This window comes from Dromaius novaehollandiae, chromosome W, assembly GCF_036370855.1.
Source record: "Dromaius novaehollandiae isolate bDroNov1 chromosome W, bDroNov1.hap1, whole genome shotgun sequence".
Classification (NCBI taxonomy): Eukaryota; Metazoa; Chordata; class Aves; order Casuariiformes; family Dromaiidae; genus Dromaius; species Dromaius novaehollandiae.
This window is the reverse complement of record NC_088130.1, coordinates 17,032,463-17,058,546: the sequence shown is the minus strand read 5'-3', so window position 1 is coordinate 17,058,546 and position 26,084 is coordinate 17,032,463. Positions and strand designations below refer to the sequence as shown.

The following is a 26,084-nucleotide window of genomic DNA, read 5'->3' as shown; positions in this document are numbered from 1 at the left end:
TTGTGCTAAGATCTCAATGCTCTACTAATTCATTATCTTCACAGCCTGTGCTGTGAGGGAGGCAACTCTGATACACTGCATCTCACTGAAAGCACTAAAGACCAAGCACATAACTTCTGTAGCATGTTGCTTTTCAATTCCTTGATTTGGAAGATGATGCTCAAGACTTTGTACCTTACCATTTTCCTTCTGGAAACAAATAAGGCATTAGAGACTATTTCTCCAACAGCCTGGCAAACACTGTAAATCAGCTCATGCAGAGCTCCATGCTGCTAGCAAGATCAAAACCAGCTCATATATTTCTGCATGGCATTGCAGACATGAGTGCAACACCCACAGTCCTTTGAAAGTTGGAACACAGCTAAGTCACCTGGCACTTTGAAAACATTACCCTTGAGTTTAATATCCTTTGTCGTGCAAGGACCTACTGCTATAAAAACTCTCACCATTTTAATTTATCAACTGGAAAGTGTCCTCCCACCTTTGTGAAAAGATTTGTCACTCAGACAGGAACAGCATTATCTGTAAGTGCCGGATGTCTGCTCATGTCTCCCTCAGCATGCTCTACGTTCTTGGCAGAATATCTATATGAAAAATGCCTTTCCAGGTAAAGAAACAGAGGTGCAGGACTTCTGTTCTCATTTATATGCGCAAACACATGGCCAAAGTGAAAATATTATTCAGATCTGTTCAACAAACCTTTTTCCTCACCCTACTCCTGCTTGCAAATACTGTATTTGAGTATTTTCTCTAAAGCCCCACAGCTGCACTAGATCATGGTTGTCCTCTTGCTTAGTTTCATAAGTTGTTCCCCATCATTTATGGCTCTTATTTCATTAGTGAACTACTTGCCTTCTTTTCTGAGTTTTCTGAGGTGCTTCTGTTTTGTGGAGACCAAAATGCAATTATCACCTTAGCCAAGGAGTAGCATAACTGAAACAGTGCAAGGATGGGAAAACAGACTGAACATCTACTGGCAAGACAGAGCTTTGAACACTGTGTTTCAATACATCCACACCAAGTTTATATGCAAAAAAATGCACCTGCAGTATGGTATGTACTTAAATAAGCAACGTTTTCTGCCACCATTAGTCTGCAACATGTGTTGCAGCCATCTGCAAAGAGAACTTAGTTTTAATTAACTTAGTCTTAATTAACTATTAAAACCTCTGCCATTAAGATTAATGAATTTTCAAAGCTATCTATTGATTCGACCTTGCTTCTTTGTCTTCGTAAGCACCAGGAGCTTAAGCTTCCAAATTTTAGCCCTGCTAGCATGTGCTTACGTTCTACTAACAACATCACAGAAAAGACTCCTTGTCAAGAATAAAGCTAATTTTCATTTATTATTTTGTACCCTTCGAACAGAGGATACTACACTTCAGTGTTCATTAACATCAAGCAATATTAAAGAAGAAAGGAAAAAATAGAGAAAGTATCTTTTCCACGATAATTATTTCCCTACTGTTACTCTTTCTGATATATCATGCTTTATTGTAATAAAAGGTCTGTGAGTGAAGGGTGATCCTGAATGATGCAGGTGTGTATGTGGATCCCACTTCCATTAGTATCATCCCTACCAGCTTCATTATGGCTTTGCTTAGGATCTGTGAGTGTGAAATTTTCTCTTCCCATCCTGATTTTTTATTGTAGTCCCAGCCTGCCTGATAACAGAAAACAGTGTAATCTCTAACATGCTCAGGAAATGGTCACCTAGCCACAGTCTGCAGTGGATTTCCTCAGCTACTGCTATTCTAAAAAGGCATGAACAAAGGTGTATGAATTAGGACATCTTGATGTGCCCTAGACTTTAGGCCAGCCCTGGCTGTCGCACTTAACACAAGTGAGATGAATGGTTGCTGAACATGATGAAGTTGAGACATGAAATACCACTTTCTGCAGGGAAGCAGTTAACTTCCAGTCTGCAAGGATGCTTTATGCAGCTGTGCATTTTGCATGCTAAAGATGAGCAGACACATAAGAACCTCTTGACATAAGAGGTTATTCTGAAATACCAGTTTATTATGGTAAGCAAAAGCAGTTTCAGATCTCCTATGCTAATTTATATCCTGACTGCCTTGGGCATGAACAAACCAAACAACGCTTTGCGTCAGAGTTTCAGTTCTTGCTACATATTAAGAGGATATTCCTCCTGACAGGTGCTATGTAGGCAGCGAACATCTGCCCCTGTGCACAGATCAGTAATGACACCGAATATTGCTCTGTCAAGGTGCCTTTACCCTAGAGGGACTCCCCTTCTCTGAGAAAGTAATTTCCTCTGAGATGGTCTTCTCTTATGCAGGTAGTTTATTGTCTGTACTAGCTGTTTCCATCTGGGCTTCCCTCCAGATGTCTCACTGACCCAGGTGACAGCTGCCATCATCTGGCAGCACCTTCTGAGGCTTTGGCCTTCTGAGGCACTCTGCGCTCTGTCACCCTCTGCCTCTCATTCGAGAGATCAGGCTTCCCTGAGAAGGAACAGCTGTGGAAAAACTGTCTTTAAGCAATTGGGTATGGTAAGAAAAGGAAACAGATGGAAGAATATCAGTGTACACCTATCCTAGATGCTGGGTAGCAGATTAGTGAAGGAGTTTAGCTGCTCTGTTTGGCCCAGCATCCTTCCCACCACAACCCTGTCTTTCCTACAGTGGGAAGAGCCTAGCTCCACTGTATTAAGCCTTGGAATTTAGATGTCGACAGATTTTATTCCTGTCCATTAAAGGCTGTGGAGTGAGCCTTGAGAATGACCCCCCACTGCCATTGCACGCTCAGCAATGCGTAATGCATAGTTCCTTCCCCGAGGAGACAATTTGTTTTCAGTCTGTTTTCAGGCTACTGCTGCACGAGACATCTGCATGGCCACATGCACTTTTAACCTGTTGAGGCAAGATGCTGCTCCTCAGCTGAGCGGCAGTGACTCCCATGCCAGCACGCTCCACGGTATTACTTGAGCTCAGTGAGATGCTCTGTGGTCGTCATGGCAGTGACATGCTCATTTTCAAAACAGAAAGTGTTGGTGTGAGGAATCCCAGGCTCTCTTTCCCTGGAATCTCTTTAACCCTTGAGAAGTCATTTCTTGCTCCCATAGTTTTAGACCTCCTGCCCCAGCACCTCCCACCTCTTCCCAATGTGTTTCAATATTCCCATGTCTTCCAGTGTACCCTTTTCCCAATCTTTTCCTATCCTGAAGGTCCTCCTGTCTCAGAACTTGTCCAGCCAACTTCAGACTCTTCGATACCGTTTTTTTTTCTAAAATGACTTTGTCTCTGAGCTCCAGCCTTCCTACCCCAGCTCCACCCCTAGTCCTCTCTTTGTGAAGTGCTGGGGTTCACTGTGGCCCAAACACTTCCTCATCTGCGCTTTCTTGCCCACCCCAGACTCCAGACTTCTACCTGCTTGCCTGCTAGCCATTAGAAACCCAAGAGGGTCTCGGTGCTTCTTGCTGCTTCTGCATTGTCCTGTTACCCCTTTCAACTCCAGATTCAAACCAGACACTGGCCACTGCCATCCTGTGGCAGCCATCAACCCTCCCCTGGTCTCCCCTTGCGTGGGGTATAGCTTCATAAATAAGTCTCCTGGGAAAAGCAAAGTTCTTGCTCCTGTCTATGGTGGTTCCTACCATGGTATTTCTGGACGAAAGCTGCATTTGTCAAAAATCAGGTAAGGTAGGAGTTTCAAGGCAGAAGTGGAGAGAGCATGCTTGAGACAAATTGGACATATGTTATTGCTGTGCTTTTTGCTGATCAATCCACTAAGTCATTTCTAGAGCTCTCTATTGTGCTTAAGCCTCAGGGATAACCCCTTCCAAACTCACCATTACTAAGTGCAAGTAGATACAGCAGGGAGGTGAGTAACCCAGGCTTGGGCTGTGACTGGGAAAGCATCATGTACGGGTAGGGAGATTTATCCTGCTTGCAGACCAGAGCCTGCAGATACCTAGTGATGGCACTATAACCCCTGTTAAAACAAGCCACTTCCAAAGGTCCTGTGAGCTAGGATATGAAATATGTGAATAACTTTTTGGCAAAGAATGAGATTAGAATAAAGTTACTTGCATATGAATACCCTGGTTTCTCCAGAATTGGTTGGCTACCTGAATCTAAACAGTAAAGCTTAGTCTAGTCAAAACCTTTAAGTTCCTGTAGTTGTAATTTATTCTCCAAAGCATCAGTCTTATATGATTTATTATAAACAGAGCCCTATGCTGCCTGGTCTATTTGCAGAAACTTCCATCTACATTGACATTTAGTGCCAGTCTTGAGAATCTTCCTAATAGGAATGCTACAGCTGACTGAACAATTCTCTAGAAAACACAGGTTTCACTCAAATGAAAAATTTAGCAGGAGAATGATGATTCTAATAGAACTTGTATTAGCAAATAATGAATGAAAAATCAAAAAAACTTAATTGTTGTTAAGTATTGCTAAGTATTTCATTTTTTGCAAGCACCAGAAAGGAGTAAAGCTTCTGGATTTCAGCAGAGCAGAATATTCTGATCAGACCCAAATGGTCTTGTTCTTTGTCAGAAATTCCATCAATGGAAAGCGATGCAATTCTGATCTAGATAAAAGTCAACTGTCCAGGTTCTGATTTCTTTTAAAAATTTAAGTTCCGGAAAAAAGGCTTAGGAAGTATCTCACCACTAACAACCTGAAAGCTCATATTATGGATTTTCTGTATTCAGTGACTGATCACCAGTAGACCCCTAAATGGATAATTAGACTTTGCTTCTCCTTCTCACAGGAGTAACTGAAGCTAAGAATTCAGTAAGTTTTCGAAAGGAACTGGGCAGTTAGAAATCCAGTCAGCATGATTAGTTGCAAGAAATTTGGAAAGGCTACTAAGGCCCATGCTTCATAGGTGAGTCAGCCTGTCCTAGATTTCAAAGTGAGATCTAATGCATGTGGGAAGAGTGGAAGGGAGACTCTTTTGACATCCAGTGCCAGATTCTGTCAGAAACAGGATGCCGGTCTAGATTAATGGCAAATCAGATCCAGTAAGGTAACGTATATTTTCCGATGATAATTACATGAAGAAAAAGTTTCCTTATCGTCACCCAGAATGTTTCTTTCTCTAGGAATGCCAGTGCAGTTACAGGATTTGGACAAAATAATGCAACCTACACAAGCCTCTGGCCATAATCCCTTTCCGCAGAGTAACAGTCTAACTAGCAACACTCAATCAATAGCAAACAGAGCAGATCCTCTCTCTCCTGGCTTCTGATTAGAAAACTAGCTCTTTTCTCTTTGTTATGATTAGCTCAGCCTCATTTCTTCCCTTTGCTTTTCTTGCATTTTGATACACTTTTCATGAGCTTCCAGATGCTGGGTGGATGGGCAGGCCATGCTTAAGTAGCTCAACAGGTCTGGTTTCGGTGGCTCCTGAAAGCTGAACAGGCTGAACATGCTGTCGATCACACGGCCCTGCTGGCAACATGTCCTTCCCTCATGTCATGGTACCAGCCACGCACTGGTACAGCACCAGCACTGCCCCAGCCCCATTCGCATATGGCAGCATCTGGCCCTAGTGGAAGACCCCTTTTGGTGCCACAGCACTTGTCGTCTTCTCTAGTCTATCCCTCTAATCATTCAGACATGCTTTTTAAGAAAAGGAGTCAGAGAAATGACTGTAAATCTGTCCTCAGAAGGGAAACGTCTTGCCTTGGTGGATAGGCCCAGTGGAGTTAGTGTGCACTGGAAAAACGACACTGTGTCTGTGCTCCGAAGCAATGGTTGGCAGCCCTCCTTCCTCTCTTAAGTCAAAGCTGAATCTCCCACAGGCAGCCCTGAGCAGTCTTGAATTCATCTCCTCCACTGGGTCATTTTTACCCTGGAGCTATTGTGCTAACAGTTCAATGGTTACAACCATCCTCATCCAATTGTCAGTTTAGACGTGAGCTTGGACAGCTAGCTAAGTTTTGTTAGTTGTTTCCAGAGGGGTAGAAGAACTGGGGAGAACCAGGTGTTTCTGTGATACCCACAGTGCTATGGTGTTATGTCTGTGTGAACAATTTTCATCTTGAAAATGAGCATGTCGCTGCTGTGATGGCCACCAAATGTGGCACCAGGCTCCCACTGGACCTGGGGCAGTCTCCTCCCGATCAGCAGCATCTTGTCATGAGGATGAGGGCCTCTATCTTGCACCTCTCACAGAGTCTCACAAACATAAAAGGAGCCAAGAAACATTGCTACTCAGAGAGGAAGGCATTGCCTCCGCAAAAAAGAAGAGATCCCAGCAGGGGATGCTCCCAGCTCGGCTGGATGCATTGCCTCATGTGGAGGCTGGATCTTGGCTCCCTCAGGGGGAAGTGCTCCCAGCTTCCAGCTCTTGCTGGGCTCCCCAGGGTCTGGGAGCCAGGCGAGACGCCTCGGATCCGTTCAGAGAGACAGGGACCTTCACCTCCTGCTGAGCTTGAACTATATTCTTGCAATTTTTCCTCCTCCTCAAGCACAGTGTACAATCCTGTTTCTTCACAGAAAAGCATATAATAACAGCTTGTTTCCTCCAAGAGCAGGAACAAGACAGTAAGACACTATCTTTTCTTGTTTTCCATATTTCTCTCCAGCCAGTGTTCTTATCAAAATCTATTTCCTTGGAGTCACACTAGAAGAGTGCAACTCCAGCTGGATTCCTGGTGTCCTTCTTGCCTTCTCTGCATGTTTCTGCTGCTTTCCTCAAGCTTACAGAAATGAGGTCAAACAGGAACCCCTGCTTATGTTATCAGACCCCTACAGTGACAGTGTCCTACCTTGCAATGTGCTAGGGTTTGGATTATAGCTTCCTATTAGGTTATCTGTCTCTTAAAGAAGAATTTGATTATTCCACCATTCAGCCTGAACAGAAGGCAATGGTCATGTTGAGTGTTTTCACTGAACCCAGCATATCTATGTATCTCCAGGAAGAACGGTGATGCTTTAGAATTTGAGCATCTTCTGTGCATTTTTTTTCTGCAGCACAAAACAAGAGTAGATGGAGTTGAACAGAGAGGATAAGAGCATATTTTTGTAAATGGCAATGAATTTTAGAAATCCCCCTCATTGTGAGTCAAGAAAAATATGAAAATTGGCTCCAAAAAGTAGTGGCAGGCAAAGAAGCCAAAAAAATGACCAGCGTCATTGAGATGCGTATTTTGAAAACAGAGGGCATCATATGCTGCTTGGTGCCTTATCTTAAGTACTATGTGCTGCACGTGTCAGGAAGGACCCAGTGGAGCTACAGAGAGGTTTCTGAAATAATTAAGAATATGGAGCAGTTGCCTCAAAAGAGGGACTAAAAGCATGGGACTCCAGAATAAGGCTGAGGTTTACGAAACCTTAAAGATGGTGAATAAGTTTAATGAAGCATCATTATTCACCAAATCCCGGAGTGCTAAAACCAGAAGACAGTTGTTCAAACTTGTAGGAGGTTGGTTGAAAGAGGATAAAAGAAGGAGCTTTTTAACCCGGCGGGTAGTGAATGTCTCCAGTGTGCTGTGACAGAGGCTGTGGAAGCAGGCAGTATCAGCACTTTCGAACTGGGATTAGACAAATGCCTCGACAGCAAACACTAAAACAGTAGACAGGGAGGTTACCTCTCTCATCTCTCATCCAGTTATGGATGTTGGGAAGTAAGAGGGCAAAGGAACACAGAAAGTGGCCAGGCTCACGTGCTGCCTGCCGCCACAGGAGACAAATCCTTGGCTAGATGCCACCACTTTGGCCTCGGAGGGCATGTCTTACTTTCTTAAATAACTTGGGAGCCAGTATACCTGGATCCTGGAAGTTGGGCAAGCAGAAAGCTATTTCCCAGAGACAGTCAGCAACTGCAGGCCTGATTTTGACATTGCCACCTACACCAGTTTCCTCCTGGCATGACACATACTGTCTTTCTGATATCAATTTTATGCTGTGTGGTGAACTGGCACTGGGAACTGCACTGGCACATTTGCGAAGTGATGGCTGGGGTTTAGCCTACACAACACATTCATACCTACATGAGTCATGAAACTAAATTCTTAAAAGCAGTCTTAAAAACGGTCCTTTTAATTTTAACCCTATATGTGTCCTCATGCACAGATGCATTCACTTTTACAATAGATTCTTTGATCAGAAGAAAAGCATGTAAGATCAAGACAAAGTTATTCAGTATGTATCTTAAGTCCGATAACAGTGTCTTTTTTGGATTGCACCATCGCTTGTGAGTCCCAGTTAGGTCCCTCTCCTATAAAAGACTATACAAAGACAGCACAATGTGACCACACATGCCTTATGGTGTATTATCAAAGCAAATGTTTTTGCCACTACTGCCATCAGTAAAGTGAACCTACATGCAGAAATGGTGGGAAATTGTAAGACAAAATCCTATTTTAGATCAGCATATTATAGCTATCTAGTAACTAGTTAACTGAAAAAGATTTTGAGCCACCGCTTATTATTCCTATCACAATCAAATGGACTCTGTAGAGCAATCTAAAGCCTAAGTTCCTTCCTACCCACCTCTTACTCCTGTTTTTAAAGTCATATCATCTTGCAGTGATGTCCTACCTTCTTGCTGTTTCTCCTGAGCTGACTTCATGTGTGCTAGGCATGTCCCTTCTCTGCTTTCTCCTATACTGGCTGCGACTGTATCACAAAAGAAATATCAAGTTAGTAGAGCAAAAGGAAATACGCAGAAAAGGTCATAAATGCAATTTCTCGTATTACTGAGTTAAATGCTCTTTTTCCCATTTTTTCTCACTCTTTCAAACTGCGAATTCCCAAAGTAATCAGCCAGCTTTTCACTCCAACACACTTTCCCCTGCAGCCCAGGATAAAGCTTTTTCCTCAGTTTGCTTTACTTGCCTATCTACGCCACAAAGATGTTGTAATGATTAGTTAGTGTTCTTTCAGAATTTAGGCACCGTGACAAACCCTGTAAATACTGAATAAAATTAATTTAAAAGATGTAAAAGCTAGCAGTTGCTTTAAATAGTTTTACTGCCAGTACCTTTGGCATGAAGCAGGATAAAGTTGGTAGAGAACAACAGGGAATACCCTTGTAAGCAGTCACTCAGCCTCCTTTATTGGCCCTGTTTTTCAGAGGCGTAGGCAAAAGGGGACATTTGTGGATACCATGCTCCATTCCTTCAGCATACTCTATAGCTTGGACCTCACTGATGTAACAGATTCAAGTTAGACCTTCACCACACTGCAAATGAAGCTGGAAATGCCAAGCACTGCTTCATCTCTGCCTTTACAGAATACAAATGAGTGGGGACTTGGGAGAAAAGACTTTCTGTTGTTCTGATAAACATTTGAGATTATCTGGAAATCCTGAACTGATGCAAGTAGAGTTAAAATTACCAGAGCTGAACAACAGCCCAAGCAAGACCTCCACAGCTGAATCTCTCCAATACTATTCATTTAAATCATCCCAAGCAAAAGGATATTAAAAATTTGAACAGATTGTTGTTTTCAGCAGAGCGGCATAACTAGGTTTTGGTCCTGCAGCTAAATCTACAAGGACATTAATGCGATATCTGCCCTAGAAATCTAACCCTGGATCAGGTCTGAGAGCAGAATTTGACCTTTTGTATCAAATGTTCTTCCTTTGGCCATCTTGAATTTTGTAGATTTGCTATTTAAATATAAAACCACAATCTTTTTCCATTCAGATGTTGCATTGAGAGGTGGCATCCTTTAATCATGACATTATGCCACTTGTTGGCTATAACACTTATCTTTTATCTGCAAAGTAAACAGTTAAAAAAGATAAATCTACTCTTTGATAGCTTTGTAGCTTATAATAGAAGATACTGAAGTCTCTTCAGGTTATTCTTTTAGCAGTTCCTGAATTTTCTTAAACTTGGAATGATTACTGTAAAGATTTTTTCTGGATATTTTATAAGATATTTAAAAAGAGAGGTGTTAGCATATATAATATTCAAGTATATATTCTTTGCTCTGCTTGCCTGATAGGATCTTGTGGATAGGTAACAAATACAGAGATCAAAAGCTGACAATAAAGATGACAATATTTGTAGTTCAGAGACACACAGAGCTCCTTTTCAGAATCAATCTTCTGCATATTAAGTGCTCTGGCAACACACATTAAAACATGAGTGTGCTCTCAAAAGAGCCCAGTCTCACAATAAAGTACCAAAAATATTATATGCTTATATGTTTATATACATATGCTTAAAAATATTATATGGTTATATGCTACTGACACAAGAGGGCAGCATGCAGGAGTGTAATGGGAAAAATCCCTTACCACAGCACATCACTGAGTATCAGTTTTATAGTTCCATTCTGCTTACTGAGCGTAGCAAAAGTCATACGAACTGGCAGAGTAATTTAATGTGTGAATATCAGATGGACGACATTTTACAGGTACCATACTGAGAAAACATTTTTTTAATTTCCACCCATAATTGTGTCCCTTTGAAGTTTGTGCCTGCCAGTATTTTTCAGCTGTGCCCAGATACATGATATTGCTATGACAGTCATCAGTACGTATTTGGGGAGGCTGGCCTAGCGTGGGGAATCCATGCAGGAGGAGGGAAACACTTTATGAAGCAAAGAAGGCAAAAGTCCGGTTGCCTAGCTAGAAATCACACCGGCGGATCCGTCTGAGGCGGCAGGCGATGGCCGGCCTCGGTCCCCCCTGCGCGGGGATCTAAAGCAGCCTTTCCCACACGGATGCGTGCCTTCAGGATGAAAAGGCCTTTGGGGAAGGCTTGAATTCCCACTGTCTTTTTGCCTGTCGTTTGAAGCTCCCAGAGGCAGCCTTTGTAGTAAAATACCTGGGGATTATATCTTCGGCATGTGTCTTTGTTTTCATAATCATTAGGCTATAGGGATTTTGCATACAGGGAGAAAAGCTGTTTTCAAAAACGTTTGTTTTGGATGCTTACAGTTCTGAATAACTGTGTACTGTCTCCAGTTGAATGTCATCGGTTCGCAAACAGCGTTGTGTTTTCTTCTGTGCAGAAGCAAACTGTTTCAGCAATGTTTAATCAGCCAGCACTGACCTTTCTTCCCCAACGCCCGCACGTTTGTTTTCAATAAATGTTTAACTACCGCTTTCTAAGGGGACATGTTCACAACATGGAGGACTTCCTTCAGAGCCTACGCTGCTTTCAATGTTACCACGTAGCATGGCTGCCGTAGGGTTGCATGTGCGTTTTAGGTTCAAGACTCCTCCTCTATTCCCAGGGTCTGGGGACGCTTTGGGCAGGGGAAGTAAATCTCCAGGAAAGCTGCCTCCTTTTTCATTTTGCTTCAGTTATCTCCCTGTATTCTCCCACGATATGTGAAAATACTGGCCATTATTTGTGCCTGGTTTCCATGGTATGAGGGGAAGGGGTAAAAGTCTTGCCCCCTTCGCCTCACCCACTCCGAAAGGGCAAAGGTTTCAGCTCAGAGGCTGGGGGGAATATGCAGAGTACTGGGGGTGAGAGATGCTCTTTCTCTTCAGGCACAGATATCGTAAAAAACTTAGGTCGCAATTCTTTTGCACTGATCTTGACTATTTTATCTTGAAGCACAGACTTTTCTGCGGGTTACTGATGTATTATATAGGGTCCTGACAAAAAAGGTAAATTGTCCCAAATCAGCAGTTCTTTTGTTACAGTGGGTCATACGCTCCTAGGCTCTTCTGTCCTGCCCGGTTTCAGTGCACTCATCCAAACCTTTATGGGATGTCTGCTGTTATCTTTCTCTATTATTCCGATTGATGTAGCTGCCATGGACTGCTGGAAAGCATTATTTAACCTTAAAGAAAGAGCTAATATTAATCCTCGGTAAATTTTCCCAAATCCACCTCCCTCTCCAGGAACTCTTTTGAAACGCTGGGCTGGTAACCACTTACCAAAGACCAAAATATCCTGTTGTGGAGAGCATTACAGCTACTTACAACTAACATTTTGAGGCCTGAGTGTACTTCTGGGCATGCCTGAATTGGACCAAGAAGGCCTTTACACATACCTCTGATGTAAGCAATGTGTGGACATACAGTGCGTATCTGCAAAGAAGTGCTTTTTTTTTGTTTTTTTTTTTTTTAAGATTTTTGCCCTGTGTTTGGCACTACCTGGAACAATTTCAGTCTGCTGTTTGGATTTTGGCATTTGAGACTGGGCTTACCCAAATCATTGATGTATCCTGCCAAAAAGAAATCAAAATGTCGTGGGTTCGTCTCCTTAAATAGTGCAGACATAAAATGATGGGTGATACGATAAATCTACATGGCAACGAAAGGATAATGCACAACCGTATTTGTATTTTTCAAACTACTGCGTGCGGGGGTGTAGCTGGGATCGGAGGTGGAGAGACCTTGTTTCTGCTGTACGTCGGAAGTTCCAGTTTAGAGACCCGAAGTGTCTCGGGTCTGGCAGCACCCAGGTTTTCGTGGGGGTGCATCGCACTGCGCTGCGACGCGCCTCCGTCTTTTGGGGTCAAACAGCGGCAGCAGCGCTCGCCGCAGCCCGCGGAGCCCGGGGGCGGGGCCAGCCCGGGATGCCCCGCCCCCGCCCGCCCAAGCCCCGCCCCCCGCCCGGGCTAGCGGCGGCGGCGGCGGCAGCGGGGCCACTCGTCCCGGGGCGGCGGTACCGGCACCACCAGCGGCGGCACCATGACGGACCGCTCCGCCTTCGACACCGACGTGATCACCATGACCCGCTTCGTGATGGAGGAAGGGCGGCGCGCCAAGGGCACCGGCGAGTTCACGCAGCTCCTCAACTCGCTGTGCACCGCCGTCAAGGCCATCTCCAGCGCCGTGCGCAAGGCCGGCATCGCCAACCTGTGAGTGCCACCGGGCCGCTCGCCTCTCCCGCCCCGCCACCCCTCCGTCCCCTCCTTTAATCAAATTCAGTGGGTTTTTTCTCCTTTTCTCACATAGTGTCCTAGCAACCTGAGTTTTCCTGTGGCAGCCTGGAAGTCCCCGGCTTTTAGAACGGTCCCTGCAAGGAGCAGCAGTGTCTGCAGTCAGCCAGGCAGAGCTGGTACCCAGGGCGAGTGCTCTGGAGGCAGGAAAATGGGAGGAAAGGATTTCAGAAGATTTCAGAAGGAAATGAGAGCTCTTGAGATGTTAAATAACCAAAACCGGTCTAGGGCAACTGATTCCCCCGAGTATTTTGCATGCTGTTGATAAGCCGCCCAGCATGCCGATCAGGGCTTTAGACGTGAGCTGCTTCATTACTTAATGAAAAATGTAATGGAAAGAAAATGAATTTGCCTCTGCAGACCATGCAGTGGAAAATACATTAAGCAACATGCCTCTAGGAATACAGAGTACCACTTATGACAAAATGTGTCCTTAGTGTCAGAGAGCTGCAATATTTGGTGACTGAAGTCTGCAAAACAAAGGCAATTGCAGAAGCAAAGGAAAACGTCTCGCTCTATCAATATTTAAGAGATCTTTCACTGTCTTGACTTCAGATCTCATCTAATACGCTTGGGACAATTTTACGGTCACTACATGCCAGCCCCTTCTTGTGTCTTTCATGCTCCCCGGCCATCAGAGAGCGTGGAGCGTTGCTGGGCCCCTTTTTCGGGGTTGCCCCGCGGCCCAGCCATGAGGACGCTGAGGAGCTGGGCCACTGCCACCACCATCATCCCTTGTGATGTGCAAGGCCCTGTGCAAGGTGCCACCTGCCCCCAACATGCCCCTCAGGCCAGGCACCAAATCTGGCCAAGGACTCAGGCCCCCACTCCAAAGTGCAGCATTTAAAGTACAACATTTTCTAAAACACTGCAGAAAAATGCTGAAGCCATCACAGCAGAGGTAGAGAATTCTGCAGGGTCTTTCACTTTTCCTCATGCATTAAATAAGTTGAACAAATGCAGTACGTTCCTAAAGTAGCATGGTTAGCTGCACTACAAAAAAAAAAAAAAGGAAAAAAAAAAAGAAATACCAATATTCAGTTTAATCAACATATCGCAGGTAAACTTAAGTATGGAAGAGCCATCTGTGTGTCTGTGCAGAGCTAGGTATGGCTTTTCTCTTTTATGACATAATCCATAACCCAGATTTCCTTTATGTTTGTTTTGTATGCTTTCAAAGTCGCCAATCGCAAGCTCTCCTGCGACTTCCTCATGCTGGATGTTTGATTGTGACCAGCCAGCAGGAAACCAGATAGCTGCTTTCATTTCTGTTCGGCATTTGCATTTCTCAGTCTTACTCCGAAAGAAACAGTTACAACTTAAAACTAAAAACATTACAGCACAAAAATGTTGATTTAACCTCTGACCAAAGTGTTTGTACAGATATTTGTACAGGGTATTGCTAACCAAGAGCAAATTACATAGAAAAGTTATAGTGTAACTAATATAATCAGAATCACTGTTACTTTTTAAATATAAACTTTCTAGTGAGGTCCTCGCTTTTAAAGCATCTATGATATGGCAGCCCAGGTTCTAGGGGCAATATCTGGGTCTCATAGTTAACAGCTAATTTAAAGTATGGTTATAATTCAGTCTTCGTAGCTTGCTCTGGCTATGCTTGCCCGTAGTTTAGGGACTGTTTAAATGTGCTTGCTTTTCTTGTGTTCCTCATGTTCAGTGTATTCCTGTCTCACTACCACAGCTGGTGTTGGCAGGTCTCAGCAGGAACCCATCAGCTGGTAAATAAAGCGGGCTTAGAGAGCCGAGATATCATCCAAAGAGTTGTTTGTTTTACAAGCTGTTTTACAAGCACAGGCTTGCCAGAAGTGGGGAACTTTGGGAGGTAAAGCACCCCTTTTTTACAAAATGCCCCCTCTTTCCCATGCTTTAGCTATGGAATTGCTGGTTCTACCAATGTGACAGGAGACCAAGTAAAGAAGCTGGACATCCTCTCCAATGATCTGGTGATTAATATGCTCAAGTCATCCTTCAGCACGTGTGTTATCGTGTCAGAAGAAAACAAAGATGCCCTTATAGTAGAAGCCGAAAAAAGGGTTAGTAGCTTTAAAAACCTCTCAGGACTTGATTTTGAATCAGCCTTTACAGATTTATCTCTTCATATGTAAGAAATGAAAATGGAGCTAAAGATTTCAGACATAACCTGTATTTTTCTGAGTACTGGCAAACACAAGTATTTTCTTGTGTGCTCCTCTTTCTCAGCAGTTGTCCTTTCTATTATTTCTGCTCCCCAGACTGCTCTATTGACTTTTTAAAAAAATCTGTAGAATTCGTCTCCATCCGCCTTTTTTTTTCTCCCTTCTCCTTCATCTCGTTGTTGGGGAAACTTATTTCATGCCTATTCCTGCTGATCCCTGGAACTATGCTCTGAGTTAATGAAGCCCTTCTGTGAAGTTTTGCATAGCTTTGTCAGGAGATCAAATACTGGTTTTTTTGTGGATCAAATACTGAATTCTTGATTGTTTTAGATCTGAACAAAGTTGATTTTAGAGCCTCAAAGATCATTGAGGCTCAGTGTTAATTATTATTATTTTTTAAGTACTAATTGTGAGCTAATATGGTGGGTTTTATCAGAACACTACCCATATGATAGCAGTATAAAGTGTTGCTGGGCTTAAGTAAGTTTCTGGCACATAGGATAAAATCAAATAAAAAGCAAATAAACACTATTGTTACACATAATTATGAAAATGGTTGTGGGTAAAATAACAATTTATCGGTGGTAAAGGGGAAGATAGGCTATTTGAAAGGTACAGTATGTTCAGCTTTTTTCCCTGTATTGGCAATTTCCTGTATCGGTAGGAATCTTTAATATAGCAATAGGCAGGGACCGTTCTTTTCGAAAACAAACAAGCAAACAATAAACCGGGAAAAGATTATTGTAAGACCACAAACTGGCAAAGATAATCTCTGAGCGCCTATTCATTTCTGAGCACAGGCTTTCATTAGGTGTTTAGAGTGGAATGTGCAGTAAAGTGCAATGTATAGTGTGTGAATGTCAGGTGTTAAGGCTACTTTGTAATATATTTAATTTTAGATCTGAACAAAAAAGACTGATCTCCTTAATTTGTCTTTTTTTTCCTTGTAATTTAGAAGGCAGTTTCATTAGGGATGAGAAAACATAGCTCAAATGGTAGATGTTGTAGGATGTCTATCAAATTGGCTCAACATTAATTAAATATATAAAAGTAAACTAATCATTAGAGATTCTTTTTCTAAAATGATATAGCAGAACTTCAGCTTTCCTACATCATCATCTATAACTTTAGCTAAAGATTTCCCAGCTCCTTCTGTGACAGAAATTCATGCGCTTGGCCAAGAAATTTCAAACATTAGAGTTCAGTTTCCTCACAAACTGTAATAGTCCCTTAGTTTATATTGATTTGAAATTGTCCGAGAAGCTTTAACAACTTAAATATTTTTATTTGGTGTAGGTAGGTAAATAATGCCGCTCATCCAGTTGTTTCTTATTTTGTATTTTCCAGGGTAAATACATAGTCTGCATAGACCCTCTAGATGGCTCATCTAACATTGACTGCCTTGTTTCCATTGGGACCATCTTTGGCATCTACAGAAAGGTAGATGATCTCCTATTACACAGATATTTGTATAAAGTGTTTGTGAGGGATAAACATTACTCTTAGAAGGTGAGAAGCCTATGTGTATGTGCAAGCCTAGCTGATATTTAATTAGCCAGTAAAGGAATTTCCCCTTACAAACAAAACAGGTCTTAGATTTAATGAATAATTATGTTGAGACAAAATACCAAGTGATTGTTATTTACTTGAGGAATGTGCTTTCTGGGTTTTTTTGTTCATCTGTATTAATGGTCTTTTCAGCCTGAGGGTAGCCTTCAAATATAGAACAGAGCTGAAACATGGCATGTGCCATGTAATTCACTCTAAAAGGCAGAAACCATGTCTGAAGGAGCTTGAAATACAGGATTTACATGTTAAAAGATGGGGGAAAAGTATGTCAGTTAAAACACACCCAACTGTCCATTTTAATCATCTTTTGTATGTTGTGATGCGACTAAAAGTAACTTCATTTTTACACGAAGCAAAAGAAAACAGAAAAAATCTACGTACTTTTCATCAGCTGTAAACTCCGTGAGTCATGTTTCATTGTTTGCTTTTCAAGTCTGCCTCAGTGTTTTGCTTTGAGTTGTGTTCATCATCACCTACAAGGAGGTACACAGCTCTACATTATCTCCTGACTCCTTTCCTGCTTCCTGCATTCCAGCTGGGCTTATATAAGAACAGTTCCAGATCAATGTATTTATCTCCTCCATATAATTTGTATTAGCACATCCTGTAGGAATCCCGGTTGTGGAGCATGGGAGTGTTTGTGCCAGCTGTTGCATGGATGTGGAGTAGGAGACCATCCCTATCTCAAAGAGAGTCCAGTTGTATACTAACTGTAAAAAAGAAGTAAAATTGACTATGATCCTTTCTACTCTAGGTATCCCCTGATGAGCCTTCTGGAAAAGATGCTTTACAACCTGGGCGTAATCTTGTGGCAGCTGGTTATGCTCTCTATGGGAGTGCCACGATGCTGGTACTGGCTACTACTGCTGGAGGTGTCAACTGTTTTATGCTTGATCCGGTAAGAATATCTTTTTTGAGGGGTGGAGATGGGGAGCTATCAAGATGCTGTCTATAAGAACCATTTGTCCCAAAGAAATCAAACAAAGGAGCAATTTTCAAATCGAGGCTAATGTAGAGAAATGAAATACGTTTAATGTCTATCAAAAGTAGCATCAAGAGGTTTTTGCATTCTTCCTGACTGCTGCAGTGGGCTTTATGTGTGACTCAACAAAGTGGAGACAGCCAAGTCAGTGAAGCACTGCAAAACACAGTGTGTGTCAAATAATGTGATATTTAAAATAAGCCGTTTTCTGCGATGCAGAATGCCCCACAAGACTTGTCTGTCTCATCTCCTTAATGCTAGGACCTTAATATTGAAGTAAACTAGAGAAGCAGAAATATTTAACCATCTTTTATGTCTTCAAATCTCATCATGGTGTGTGAAAGAGTAAGTAAAGCATGTGGATGTGTTTGGCATTCTAGATTGCATTGGCTGTAGGAATTTTAAAATAAAAGGCATATTTACCATAACACAAAGTGATTTGCTATAGTGACAAACTTTAATGTAGTCAGTTAATCAGGGTGTGCCACCCTCCTGCATTGAATTTTTGGAACCTGTCATGATCATATAGCAGGAAATGGAACTTGGTGTTCCCTTTTCAGTAATAGCTTAAGTAGCTGCATGTATTTTATCTATATTCATGACATGGATTTGAGCGTGTGTGCATGTTTGTTTGTGTGTTTGTTTTAACACTAACATGGAAATTTACTTCAGTGAGTACTAAATAGCCCAGCCCTTGGTTATAGGGAATAGTCCTCTTGACTTCACATTTCTGGCTTCCAGTTAGGCTAAGCTAAGAGGAACTGGAATTTTTTAATATCTACAGCTATTTGGAGAAGTTCAAACTGTTGCTTCAACTAAGTCTTAATTCCTGAACTACTCAGAGCTGTACTTTTATTATTAGTCTAGCAAAGGAGTAGAGAGCTAAATAAATTTAGTCAACTGCATTTTTTTGGCATAGAATAATAATGTGGAAATGGGAATGGTAGTATGAAGAAGCTTCCATGACCCCAGAATTCATACTCTGTATGCTCATCACTTCTCATCTAGACTGAAAATATCCACTTTTTCATAGGTGCCTTACACAAAGGTTGTATTTATTTAAAGAAAGTGGCAACCGTAGTAAATTTCTACTAAATTGTATGTAGGATTGTTTTTCCCTTGTCTTGTAAATAAATGCACAATTAAAATTAACAGATTGATTTGCTTTCTTATTAGGCAATTGGAGAATTCATTTTAGTTGATAGAGATGTGAAAATCAAAAAGAAGGGAAATATCTACAGTCTCAATGAGGGCTATGCTAAATATTTTGATCCTGCAGTCACAGACTACCTCAAAAAGAAGAAGTTCCCTGAGGTAAAAGCTTCCATTTCAGAGAAACTTTTTGGTGACAAGTAACACTCATAACTTCCAACTTTACAATCAATCACTGTCTCATGTAAGAGGTACTGTTCCAGAGCTTCTTTTCCTTCTTCTTACCTATTTATGACGTATTTGTACATAGGACTTTAATTTCAGATACAAAGTTTAAGACAGAAAGGGGATTCAGAAGATTGTGCTGCTAGCTAGAATAGCAGTTGACGTGACCAGACATTTCACCATTTCAGTGTTGCACTACACCTCTTTTTTTGTTTGTTTGTTCTTTTTGGTCTTCCTGCCTGGCTGGACATAGATAAGGGGGCTGGAGGCCAAAGAAGGCAGTTTGTGCGGTTAAGCTGAGAGGAGAACTCTGGTCTGGTGGTGAAGAAATTGCATCTACGTGTGAGATAGATCGCTGCTTCCCCACTGCAGCTGCAGTCCATCTCCGTAGATGGAGAGGGAGAGCTGTGTGGGGGTGGCAAGGGATCGAATCCTTGGTGATAACACAAGCTGGGTGCTGAGGGGCCTCTCACTTGAAAAGCTCATGTAATTTCAAGGTCTGCTTCATGGTCCTGTTTTTTCCTGGTATTAGGAGGCCCGAAGGTCAGAGAGGTGCCCATAAAATCATGTCCGTTGTATCTTACCTCTATCATTACTGAAGGTATTACGTGGACAATGAAGTATAAGCATTTACGATTGTTTACCGTTGGTGTCCAGTCTTGACTTCTTGGTGTTACTTTGAAGACAGACTGATATTTATTTGCATTGTAACAGTTTGAAGGAAAGCATCTTGCCATGCTTAACGTGTTGTTTATTTGGATATTAGAATATATTTGAAATATTCCACTATATTACTTAAAATTATTAAAACATTTTAAAATATACTACTGTCTGGAGTATAATGAGGAACTCATTACAGTAGTTGACTCTTAACCTTTTCTTACCAAAAAAGTTACAGAAGCCGACAAAAATGGGTAGAAGAATTAGGAAAGATTGCTTCTTTTGGTTTCTGATTTTTTTTTCTGCTACAGTGGGAAAAAACACAACATTCGTTTCTAACACTTGATCTTTTTGCTACTAGGAATGCAATATTTTCCAGGGATTACAGCCCTGACTAGGAGCTGGGAAACATTGTTGGCTCTGCCACTAATCTATCCTGTAATTTTCTATCAGTCCTTTTTCTTGGATTTCCCAATTAGAAAATGAGGAGGAAACCCAAACTTTCTCCAACTATTTTCAGTATAATGAATGAAGCACAATAAGGTGGAGCTGAGAACCACTAAGAGACCACTAAGAGAAGAGGGGGGAAAAAAAAAACCCTAACCTGACTTACTCAAAGGTTGCATTTTTTTAAATATCTTTCTATAGGACGGCAGTTCGCCATATGGTGGCAGGTATGTAGGATCGATGGTGGCTGATGTGCATCGCACACTGGTGTATGGAGGAATCTTTCTATACCCTGCTAACGCCAAAAGTCCCAAAGGAAAGGTAAACCTGAATGAGCCTAATTATAGAAAATGTTATGTTACATAGATATTTCACTATAACATAGCAATATTTTATATAATGTTGATTCCAGAGCATATTTTTACTCCTTGGTGGCTTGTGTCCCCACTGCCACAAATGACAACAACCTATTGTCAGATGACTGTTTTATGGCTGCCTCTAACCTGTTTCAGCTGCGCTGCCTTCTCTTTATCCCCAGACCTTTTCAGATTATGAAATACGAGCGGGAACACTGGAAGGGATGTCTTCTTTAAACAGGCGTCTCTGTACCATCCCAGCCCAAACTGTACTGTCCCCAACCATAGGACACATTACAACGCATTGTAAACAACACGCATTAGGCTGAGATTCCTGTTGTAAGCCAGTATAGCAGAAACCTAGAGACAGGGAACTCTATATAAAAAGCTCTGCCAAATAGAAAAACATCTGCATCTTCTGCTCCGTAACACTACCGCGTCTGGAGGAACTATGCCTGGCTAGCTCTGCAGGACCACGGTCACGTAGAGAAAATCACAGCCGTATAGGCTGACAAGGGGTCTGTTTATTCAGCAGAGACCTTTCATCTGTTTTGTAATTGTCCATCAACTATTGCTTCAGGTTGTAGATAAGATGCAGTTATTCATTAGAGAAAAGTAATGGCACACTCAGGGCCAAAGTTTTTCTTTCCTTCCACACAGGCCTGCACGGTCTGCTGCTTTGTTAGTGTCTCACATATGAGCTTTGTCCCTCTAAGAAGAGCACAATGCAAACGTGAACTATGGAGAAAGTACTCAAACTGGGCAGCCCCAGCATTCACTTTGTTTTTTAAAAGAAAAATCTACGCACTTTCATTCTTGAATCAAAAGTTTATATTAAACATGAAGTATTTAGTGTGATGACTGGTTTTAGTTGGTAGTTTTTAATACTTTAATCAAGTGCCAAATATATTTATATTTCACAATTCACAGCATTACCTAAACTGACCATTGCCATTTTGATTTTTGTCTTTTAGCTGAGACTGCTCTACGAATGCAATCCTATGGCTTTTGTTATTGAGAAGGCTGGGGGGATAGCAACAACAGGACATCAAGCAGTATTGGATATTGTGCCTGAGGATATCCACCAAAGAGTGCCTGTTGTCTTGGGGTCTCCTGATGATGTGAAGGAGTACCTTGAGATTGTCAAAAAGCATTCCGCTAAGTAAAGCTGCGGGGCCATACAGATAGGAAGAAATGCCTTACAGCTGAACCAAAGAATACACTGTGCAATACTGCAAGACTGAACTGTCAGACCTCTATAGCAGGAAAGCAAGTGAGCCATATTTTCATAACATTTTTTTAAAGGGAAATCTTGTGCAATTTCATTGTGCAATGAAAGGCATTAAAAGATTGCATTAAAGGAGGCATTAAAAGTGAAAGCAAGGGGGAAATATGTTTGCTTTTTCCTTTATAATTTGTAATTACACAAAAGACACTGTTATAAGAAAATAGTGTGTTGCAGTCAGGGACTAGCTGCAGACTCAGCTTTCCCTAATGAGCTACAGACTATCACCAAAATACCTGATTCCATCTCTCCTAAAAAATTTTGGTGGGAAGACTCAGCAGCCTTTTACACTGAGTGACCTTTCCTAGACCAGTCTCTTGCTCTTATGCAACAAATGTGAGTGCCAATGTAGATACCTTCACACATTGTTTCTGGACTCTAGAAGTTACTGTCTTTCAGTCTGGGCCTGTTCTTATTAAGAATTAACATTTGTGAATTTTTGAATTGGATAGGAAGAATGCGTAGACATTCTTCTATGGTGAGGTTGGCCTTCTTTGCCAGAAATTAGTTTGCTTGCCTGATGAAAAAGATGAATTTCTTTTTTGCTGTCAGGGCAATCCTCACCAGATGTTCTCTGTGTTATCTTGGGCGTATGGATTACCACAGAAAGGAAGGATTGTGCTACACAAGCAGAAAGAAGTGGTGAAGAGCATGCTGACATTTAATATGCTGATTCAGAGCATGCTGCTGGGAACGTGATGTTAATGCTTGAGAGCTACAAGGACTGTCCACCTGTCTGGGTACAGTTTGTGGCTGTAGTTTACAGGCTTTTTTGCATCAGTCCAAATCTGCCAGCATTTCTCAGTGCCCCTTACCTTTGCCAGACTTGAACACAGGAACATGTGGATTTCCCTGTTTAGTAGAATTCAGCTGATCACTCACCCAAGTGCTGCAGCCCACAGTCTGTGGTTGCTCATGTCAGGTACAATGAACCATAAACCTGCCTATCTGCGGATTTACTGCTCTGTGTATTTTAGTGCAGATAGCTTGTCTGAGCTTGGTTCTTCATGTTAAACAAGAAATGAGGGTGTGGATGGGAGGGACCTAGAGGCAGTGGCACGAAGGTATGCTCTGTGAAGGCTCGCGCTCAAAAAATCGTGAAGGCCCTTATTCTGAAATAGACCAAATTTTGGTGTTTTTCAGGCACGCTAGCAAACCTTAAATGAGTGTATATAGGTGTGCTCTCCAAAGTGATAAGGGAGGAGGAGTTCTGAGAGGGGCCGGAGGGCATACTTTCTGCTGAGAAGGCTATTTCCCATGAGACCCTGTTAATGAAGATGGGACGCTTGGGGGTCTGATCCAGTGATATCTGCCATGCTGTATACTTTCTAATTTCTGTCTTAATTCCTTTCCATGAGGAGATTCACGCCCACATCTCCCAGGAGGGTGCCCTTACTGCCAGGCTGAGGGCCAGCGCAAAAGGAGAGTGTTTACTGACATCGACCTCTCAAAGCTGTGTCAGTACGTGGGGGAGACCTCAGGGTTTGTGTGCGCAGCAGACGAATCTGCTGTGATGGGGGCTGCTGTGGCCTGGGCTCTTCTTCACAGGCTCTCACTTGCGTTAGGACCAGAGCGGCTTTCTCTGTACTGGTGAGCGCCCAACCACTGGACACAGCCGAGCCCTCGCTTTTGCAAAGGAAAGAATGTAATCCTTGCATCTGCTTTGTCTTTTCATTGTGATTTTGAAAGAAAGAGCAAGTCCCTCTCAGTTTTTGACGATAAGCGAAGCTGTAAGGTGTGGCCTACCTCACACGCTGAAAGACACCCCGAAAGGATCACAGGCATAACCCCTATCCTGAGCATTTCCCTATTTGCTAGCTCCAGCACATGTCCAATAACACTTTAAAAGGGTCCAAGCTCACCAACGCAGCTATAGCAGAGTTCATGCTAAGGAGGACTCTAAATCTCTCTGAGGTCCTGGACGCTACTCTGAGAGCAAAGTGCATGGCTGAAAGTTAGTTTAGCCATGCCTAACTTAATAGATTTTAAGTATTTAATTCAATTTGTCTCCAGAGCCTTAGTTGGACACATTTTTTTTATTTATTACACAAAGTAGAGCATAGTCAGAGGTCCTCCCAGCTTTTCTGTGGCTTTCATAGTTTGATTTTGACTACCAGTGCCTCACCAATCTGTTGACACAACCTGACAGCAGACAGAAGGTATCTACAGCACACACTTCATCTACTGAAAGTACTTCCTTGGCTGTATTCTGCCCTCAGACACCTCGGGAATCCCTCAGCAGCGTATATCTATTTTGGCACTGCCAGATACACTGGCAGCAGATAAAGGTTATAGAAAAGAAGGCAGTGCTGCCTGTGTTTACTAGTTCAGTTTTTAGTGTTTTGATTTTGCCTGTAGATTGACATTTTATAGTTAGCACGCTCATATTAGGAGCAGGTTTTTTATCTGTCATGTATGCATCACATTTGAAAGCAATCCTTGTGTAATCACTTGCAGGGAAAATCCATTTCCAGAGCCAGCTACGTCTATTAAAGTGAGATGGAAAAAATTCGGTTGTCACAGTGTCCATCTTCAGCTCCAGTTGCAATATTACCTACTATTCCACTCAGATGCTGAACTATGGCATTTGGTGAAAGGTCAGCAGCTCTAATTTCAGTCAGCACCATTCAAACAACTAACATTTAGCTCCAGTTAGAAGAGGTGTCACCTTTAAGGCACAGGGCAAGCCTATATGCCAAAGGAAATACGAATCACCCCAAGAGCTTTTACGTAGTCATTATGGTTTACATTAGAGGACAAACCTTCTGCAGATCTGTCAAATGAATTTTCTTTAGACCTTTTTTATTGACTGGTACTCAAGACTTATAAAGAGTCTTCATACATTTTGAAACAATCTTATTTCCCCACTCTTCTGTCTCCATTTAAATAGTAATAATGTATATAGTTTTAATAGTAGGGGTCTCCAAAACAAGCTTTCTATTACAAGTGGATCTGAACTTTGTCTTTTTGACCAGTGTAAAAGATCACTTGAATTCAACAGTAAATAGGTTCTCCGCGTGATTTTTTTTTAAACAAATGTTAGAAGCCACAGCCTCCCCTGCTTCATCTCTTATTTGCTGAATTGATTGGGTATCCCAATGGTATTCTAGCGATGCAGCCCGGATTGCACATTAAAAGCATTTTAGCAATGGTTGGGCTGAGAATTGCTACAGTGATGAAATAACGTGCTGAATGTAATGTACTGTACGTGAAGCCAGGAGAGCTCAGTTTGCACACGTAATGCAAATTCTGCCCCATTCTTGTATTAATAGCTTCACCATGCGCTACCATAAGTTTTCATACAAAGCCTTTTTAAAGAAAGTCAGTCTCCTAACCTGGCAAAATGTGCTCCAGATTATTCTTCCCACGATGCCAGTGGTATCAGGTAATATTAACTAAGTCATCACAGTGTTAGGAAAGAAAAAAGGAATATTCAAGACCATTTTCTTCTTCTGCCACTGTCTTAGAGGACAGAGCGTAAAATCTGCCTGCTGTGCCACCTGAGTAGCTGTTTGCCAGCCTGCCCTCCTCCTTAGAAACGCAACATGAACAACATCCCAAAGATAAGCACATATGACATAAACAGCACAGAACTACATCTTTCTCCTTCTTGGAGAGTTCAGTGCTGTTAGCCTCCGAGACCTTTTCTTAAGGCTGATTTCAACGTACAAAAACTCTACACTCAAAGATTCTTATGAATCTCTAAGTAACATACAGTTCATGAGTGAAAAGAGGCTTTTAGAAAAGGCCAAATAAATGCTAAAGGTTAGAAAAGGAATGTAAAGGAAAATCAGAAATCTTTGCCTATGCTGCAGTTCATATTAACAAAGACAAAGCTAGATATAAATTTTGTTATTGAATTTAGCTTGCTTTCTTCCTGGCATGATTTTAGCCCAATAAGTTGGCTTAAATAAATAATGATAAAACTTTTCTGCTTTAACTTCAGATTTTCTTGTTTTATTTATGGGCTTTCCAGATCTTCAGTTTAAAAAGAAGACAGTGCTGCTAACAAGTAAAATGAAGACTGCAACGTGCAATTGTTCTTATTGCCTCATCTGAGTGGGAAGATAATGTTGTAATTAAAATCTGTAATTTCAGAGTTACAGATCACATGTACCTAGTTCACTTACGTTCATATCTGCCTTCACATTAGTATCTTGGGATCCAAATATGTTGCTTGTAAGGGAAAGGATGGGAGAATTATATGCAGCATAATTGCAAAATAAGACATACCTATACTTAGATGTTGCACCACTGTAACAAAGCTGCCTTAAAATTTCATTTTGTGAGTTATGACACAGATATGCTTAAATCAGATAGACTTCATTTGTAAGTTATTGAAGAGATAATTACTTAGTAAGCAATCAAGCCATAGCTCACTAGTGCTTCTCATTTATACAAGCACTATAATAT

General features: G+C 41.8%; 1 protein-coding gene across 1 annotated transcript; it reads left to right on the top strand.

Annotated features, from left to right (window-relative positions):
• Nucleotides 1-12,533: 12,533 nt before the first annotated feature.
• LOC112978796 (fructose-1,6-bisphosphatase 1) lies at nt 12,534-21,765 on the top strand. The gene is made up of 7 exons (XM_026092528.2): nt 12,534-12,758; nt 14,731-14,893; nt 16,343-16,435; nt 17,319-17,462; nt 18,723-18,860; nt 20,232-20,351; nt 21,361-21,765. Exons 1-7 carry the CDS (start codon nt 12,589-12,591, stop codon nt 21,550-21,552), a joined length of 1,020 nt encoding a protein of 339 aa, XP_025948313.1. The 5' UTR covers nt 12,534-12,588; the 3' UTR covers nt 21,553-21,765.
• The last annotated feature ends 4,319 nt before the right edge of the window (nt 21,766-26,084 follow it).